This window comes from Morone saxatilis, unplaced genomic scaffold (genome assembly GCF_004916995.1).
Source record: "Morone saxatilis isolate NCDOM2014 unplaced genomic scaffold, NCSU_SB_2.0 Contig21, whole genome shotgun sequence".
NCBI classification, from domain to species: Eukaryota; Metazoa; Chordata; class Actinopteri; family Moronidae; genus Morone; species Morone saxatilis.
Window position 1 is genome coordinate 22,766,180 of NW_023339774.1, and position 6,945 is coordinate 22,773,124.

The 6,945-nt window shown below is 39.4% G+C and overlaps 1 protein-coding gene across 1 annotated transcript in view; it reads right to left on the minus strand.

Annotated features, from left to right (window-relative positions):
- Positions 1 to 3,343: 3,343 nt before the first annotated feature.
- The window catches only part of nkx6.1 (NK6 homeobox 1), a 4,552-nt gene continuing 950 nt past the window's right edge, over positions 3,344 to 6,945 (minus strand). The window contains exons 2-3 of the mRNA XM_035668107.1: positions 5,148 to 5,320; positions 3,344 to 3,846 (exon numbers count right to left, since the gene is read on the minus strand). Of these exons, the coding sequence (XP_035524000.1) occupies positions 3,601 to 3,846; positions 5,148 to 5,320 (419 nt within the window). The 3' untranslated portion in view covers positions 3,344 to 3,600. The remainder of the gene's footprint in view (positions 3,847 to 5,147; positions 5,321 to 6,945) is intronic.

Consider the following 6,945-nt stretch of genomic DNA (forward strand, 5'->3'; position numbering starts at 1 on the left):
ACACTCACACACACACACAGTCTGGGGGATAAAGCGGTTCCAGCTGATCTCGGCTGTGAAACCAGTGGAGGCTAGTTAGCTTAGCTGTCAGCGTCGGCCATTTTGCTAACTCATAAATTACAGTTGATGTTTTCACTGTTCGTGCTGTCAGTTCGATACGTGTCCGTTAATTAATTCTGTTAGTCTGAAGCAACTTGTGGTCCTCAACCCAGGGGCGCCACCAGGAAGGGCCATGGCCCCCCCGAGGATTCAATTACTGGCCCCATATCCATAATATCAGATACTTCACATTAGGCACTATTCATTTAAATCAATATATGTGGATTTAAGATTAATGTATATTAAATGAGTTTAATAAATGATGTTTTCCATGAGAGAGAATTCTGTTCTGTTGGTATCATATAGAAGTTGGTGCACTGAACTCCCATCATGCATCATTTATGGTAAAAAAGCAGTCAATGCAACAATATACGGAAATAATAATAAATATTTGTCATTTGTCATATGTGTAGCAGAGACCCCCCCCCCCCATTTATTGTTAAAGTAACTAAATTAACTTAATTGCACCAATTTCATTCAGTTAATTTAGTTTACATTATATTCATAATTTCTCCAAACTTATCAAAAATGTGTGAACATAATCGATCTGAATAAATGATAAATAAAACATAGAAATACTAAAAGTAAAAGTTCTGTATAAGTAAAAAAGTGTCAAAATATATTAAAGTAAAAGAATCTGTTTGATATTATTGGATTATAATGAATGTTTGTATGTTTAATGACTTTATGCTGCTGCTAGCTTGAGGATCAATACAGTAATATCTAATAATATCACTAATTCATTTATTAGTTGATTACATTATTTATTAATTATCTGAATCTGCAAAGTCACTAAAGTTATTAAATGAATGTAAAGAAGCAGAAAATGGAGTTCAGTAGTAAACTTCTCCTATTGATTGTGTTATATATAATATAATCAATAACTGATTGATAAAATCAGTGAGGACGAAGTCAGTTTCTTGTTGATGATTGATTTATTATATTGATACGTATTGATACGTATGATCAGGATTTGATGGATGTGAGCTGATGTTTCTCATCACGTCGAATAAACTAAAATAAACATATTTTCACTTATTGATTAATCGTCTATAACCAATCGTCCAACAGATCGACACTGAGAGAAACTTCAGCCAAACAATTCTCTAATTCCTGTAAATCTGATAAAATAATCAACTTTATCAGAAACAGTTCTTCTGTTATTTTTATTGTGGAATAATTTGATCATTCTTTTCTCCAAATAAATCAAATTTAAAATGTTAAACAGTAAACAGTGTTTGTTTGTTCTAAAATCCAAAGAAATTCATTTTACTGTGAAAATCTGCAATAAGGTAAAAAATAAATCATTTTTACACCATAATGTGATTAGTTAGTTGAAACCATTTAAATTCAGTATGTCAAACAAGATATTTGATTTAAAGTACAAGTAACTAAGTATTTATTGATAAGGTAACTTAAATTAAGTTAATTGAACTTAAATCTAGTAAATAAATTTAAAATGTTTGAACAGAATTTAACTGAATCTTCTTTAAACAAACTAATTTACTCAGTTTTCTTCCACTAAAGCAAACGAGGACGTTACCTGATAAAACAGCTGACGTACAATAAAAACTATTTATAATGAATCGATTTTCAATAATCATTAATCAATAATTGTTCCTGCTGCTAACTGTTTGTTTCTTATGTGAACATTAAATCTTTAAACTTGGGGAGGATTCAGAATTATCTGGATGCATATAAACTGAAATAAGAAGCATTAAAACACAGAAACATCGAATTAAATCACAGAAATGTAAAATATTAAAAATAAAGAGTTTTTATTTCAGTTCATTTTCAGATTTAATTCACAGTAAAAGAATTTAAACTGAACTCATTGATCTGCTTTCTGTTTCTTCTCTGTCGACATCAAACTAAACTGTTTCTGAATCGAATTAAAATATGAATATTTGTTTATTTGTCAGCACTTCATAAGGCCAGAGGTTCCCAAGCTGAGGGGCGGGACCCTGTGAGGGGCCACTGGATGAACCTCGGGGGTTGTCAGATGATGAAGAAACATTAATTCTGCTGAAGATGGACTGGAACCAACTGCAGCTTGAAGGTCGAGGACAAAGTCTTTAATGAGGTTTAATTAAATGACTGATTAATTAGAATTCATTGTTTAATTTATTGAATCTTAATTGAATTACAGGTTTTAATCAGCTGTTTTCTATCTGAGTGTTTGTGTGAACAAATAGAGACAAATGAATCTGATCTAAAGGAAAAATATTCAATATTCAATAATTAAAAGAATAAAAACTGAACTTTGTTTTATCGGCTTCATCCTGTAACTTCTCCTGATTTTATGTTTTGTTCATAAGTATCCAGCTATAAACACAATTACATTCAGTGATTATATTATATTATATAATGTTATATTATATTATATATTATTTATCTGTGTGAAATAAGTCTGTTTATATTTTTGTTGTTGGACTTTTATCACTTTGTTCTTTAGAAAGCTCCAACAGGGAAATACACGACTTTACACAAAGAAACTAAATATATATTCTTTCATAAAACAGTTTGTATTTATATATTTGTCATTAATTCATTCATGATGTCCAAACTGTCCTATTCAATGAGGAGAAAGGAGAAATAAAGGGATTAATTTAGCGTTATTATTAATATTATTTGAGGAAATAAAAACAAAGTGAACGTTATTGGACGGGAGTGGAGCTCCAGACAGCGGGCAGGAGGAGGAGCCGCAGCCGAGAGAGAGCTGCCTGCTGCCGGCTGCGTGAGCCACAAACACCGCGGAGCAAACACCCGGAGACCTCCTCCTCTTCCTCCATCTATCACTCCTTCTTTCTGATCGACCCGCAGCTGCACTCATCTGTTCATCATGAGCACCGACCTACGGTGGCCTCGCTGGGACAATCAGAGGGTCCAATGGAACCAGTTCACCCTGCTGCTCTCTGATGTTTCTCTGTCCGGTAAAAACCGCCTCAGATTTTGGGGGTTTGAATTTCCCCCCAAAATAAACCAAATAAACCCTCTAATAATAATAATAATAATAATAATAATAATAATAATAATAACAGCTCTTCCTGCAGGGTTGAATATCGATTATTGATTATTGATTGGAAGAATTAGCCTTTATCTGTATTAATGACCATTTCCGGGAAACAACAAACAAACATTGGAGTTTTTTTATTAAATAAAAGTGCATTACATTCACCTGCCATGATACACAACTGCGCAGGCGCCGGCCACAGATGAATCTTATAAATAAAAGTGTGTGAAATCTGTGTGTCTGTACAGGTGCGTGTGGTGCGTTCAGGGTCCTCCTGCTGTGTGTGACAGTGAGATAGAAAAGGGAAATAAAGAGTGTTCTCAGCTCATCTGTACAAAGAGCACATCCATTATTCACAGCGGACCTTTAACGACTCACGGCTTATTTACAATCGGAGTGGCGGGAAAAAGGCCGCCTGTGCCCGGGAGAGTTCTGGTCCAGGAGCGGGTACCAGGAGCGGGTCCGGGGTCCGGGGTCCGGGTCGGGTATTAGGAGCTGTCGTTCTCCGACGTGTGCAGCAGCAGACCCGATCCCGGTTTGTGTTTGTTCAGCAGCTGTGTGATCTTCTCGTCGTCCGAGTTCGGGTCCAGCGGTTTGTTGTAGTCGTCGTCCTCGTCCTCGTTGTCCGAGGTCCCCTTCAGTCTCTCGGTCTCTGAGTCCTGCTTCTTCTTGGCCGTCGCCATCTCCGCCGCGTGCTTTTTCCTCCACTTAGTCCTCCGGTTCTGGAACCAGACCTGGACCCGGAGCACACACAGTCAGCTTCAGCTCTCATACAACCGGACTGATATCGATATCTGGTATTAATAATCCACTGATAGTGATTATCGATCTGATATTAATAATCAAACTTTATACACATTCAGAGTGTTTCAGTCAGATCTGCTGCACGAGGAGAAACACACCGAATATTCTAACCCCAACCCAGCCTGCAAACAAACCCGTTATAGACCGAAATATTAGTCCGAATAAAAATGAACTAATTATTACTTTCTGCAGCTGAAAGTAACAAACACATAAAAAGCCTCTGATAGTACAAATCCTTAATGATGGAAACGGTCCGGTGCAGCAAATACATTCTTCTTAATGCTTTAAGATCGAAATAATAATGATAATAATAATAATAATAATAATAATAATGAAACCTATATTTCTGGAGGGAATTTCAGAGTAAAATGTTCTGAACAAAAGATGAAAAATAAACATAAAAATCCTTCATTTAATATTTAATCCTCCAGAAATAAATATAATTAAAATAAACATAATGATAATTATATAAGATCAAACTAATAATAACAATAATAATAATAATAATGCAATGTATATTTCTGGAGTGAATTTCAGAGTAAAATGCGCAGCGGGGGGGTCGTCACATTTAACACTTTCATTTATATTCATTAATAAAAGTAAAATAACATAAATGAATGAATGACCTGTTGATTTCTAATCGATACTTTACTAATGTGCCACAATCATTTAATGATCTTCATCTAACGGTTTCCCACCAAATATTAATGATTGTTGGTCGTTAAATAAAGCCCCCCCCCCTGCCCCCCCAGTAATTATACCTCTCTACATCCTGAAACATAAAACATAAAGAAGTGAAATAAATAAATTATAATTACAATAATTATTATTAAAGATCGAAGTTATAATAAACCGGATGTTTCTGCAGTGAGTTTCAGATTAAAATGCTCTGAATGATGCATTATGGGAGCAACATGAAGCTCGTGTCTAACTGATAAAAGGCCTTTTGCATTAAAACCTTATTTTAGTGCAAAAGAAAGAAAAACTGCGTCAATTTACGTTGAAAAACAAACAGCAAACTTAAATCTCAAACAGAGATTATTTATTAAATTAGCAGCATTTTATGCAGAAATGTAAAAACAATTGTGTTTTTTCCAAACGTGTGAAAGTGTGTTTAACGTGCTGCATGATGGGAAACCGCCTGTCTCTGCTCCGGAGAGGACAAACTGATGTTTTTAATGTATTTCTCTGTTTCTTATTTTGTGACTTTTTCAGGCGGATTCTGAATTACCTTGACTTGGCTCTCGGTCATCCCCAGAGAGTAGGCCAGCCGCGCTCTCTCGGGCCCCGCCAGGTATTTAGTTTGTTCAAAAGTCTTTTCCAGCGCGAAGATCTGCTGCCCAGAAAACGTGGGTCGGGTGTGTTTCCTCTTCCCGTCCTTGTCCAGGAGCACCGAGTTCTGGTCTGAAAGCAGCACACAACAAACCTCATCAGTCTCATTAATGGAGGAAAACCAGGACAACATCAGCCCCCCCAAAACACTTCTTTCTCTGTAGGAAATGATGATGCATGTTGGGAAAACAGGAGAAAGTGAATTAATTAAAATATCATTTCTGATTGTATTTCTATTTTTGGATTAAACATAAAATGTAGAATTTGTGCTTCACTATTTCACTTTAAAAATAATATTTCTGTTGTTGCCATCCGAACTGAAGAGTGACAGCCAACAGCACAAATAATAATAATAATAATAATAAGAATAATAATAACCAATTAATATAATATACACTAATAATTAATGAGATAATGTGTATGACCTGATAATCACAAATCCACGCATTTCATACAGGTATTCTAAACAGTGAACATAAATCAATTCTATTCGTAACATGTTGTTGTAATGCTGTATATTTAGTATTATCTATGATGTAGTATAAATTGTAGGCCTATTAATTAAAGGGTTTGGTATGGATTTATTTTTTACCGTGATTTATGTGGTTATATAGGGGTGTGTATATGGATTGATCCGCGGTATATAATTAAAGGCTTTATATTCTATATGTGTTATTTTATGTAGTGTATGTAATGCCGGTAGTGTAGTGTGGCGCCGCCGTGAATAAGTGTGAAAAACGCCCGTGCCCTGGGTATGGTGTTTGCCGACAGCTCACGGCTAACAGCCGCGCAGACCTTCGCGCGTCCCGCTCCAGTGGACTCTGCGATGCTTCCCGGCCACGCCGGTGGCGTCCGCCCGCGAGGATCGCTCAGGGGCTTCGGGTACCGGGGCCGACGGGCACGCCCGCGGCGCTGGGGCTGGAGCAGTAACAGTCCGGAGGCGGCGGCGCGAGGCTGCTGAGCGCAGCGCCGATAGGCGCATGCCCGCCGCGGAGGACCGGCTGAGGCGGCGGCCACGCGGTGGCCCGGGCCGCGCGGGTGGTCGCACTGCCGGCTGGAGGCGATGTGCGTTGTGGTTCGCGTGGTGGGGTGGGCGGAGCAGCATCCTGCGCGGAACCGCCGACCCTAGAACGTAAGCCGGCGCGGAAGGAGCTGCATTGATCCCCGCGCGGGGCGAGGCTCCGGCGCCGCGTGCACCCGCTGCGGCGCGTGTGGGCTCGTGGACGTGGTGCGCGGGGTCGCGCAAGGGGTGTAGAGACGTCCGTGTCAGCGTGGGGTGTGTGTGCGTGCCCGCAGTAGAGAGACGGCGGAGGCGAGTACAGCAGCGGGTCATTACCAGCGCTCTCGGTCATGCTGTGCGAGAGCTGCCAGGAGAGGGGGGTGCTGGAGGAGGAAGGCGGCTCTGTCCGAGACCCGCTGCAATCTGATCCGCACCGCAATTAATCAGATTAACCACCGATGCTTAGGCAGAGGAGTGCGCGGGACGACGGTTATTCTACTGGGCTCACTATCAGAAGCCCCGGCTGCGCAGCACTCACACACTGGAGACTAAACAAGAAACCCGTTGCACCCTTCTAATCAAGTCCCTCTAGGCTCGAGCAGCACAAAAACTACCCAGAAACTCCCTGAAATAAAGCATTCAACAGGTCCCCGGATACCTAAGAGGAACCCCTGGAAAGCAGGCAACTACAGGACAG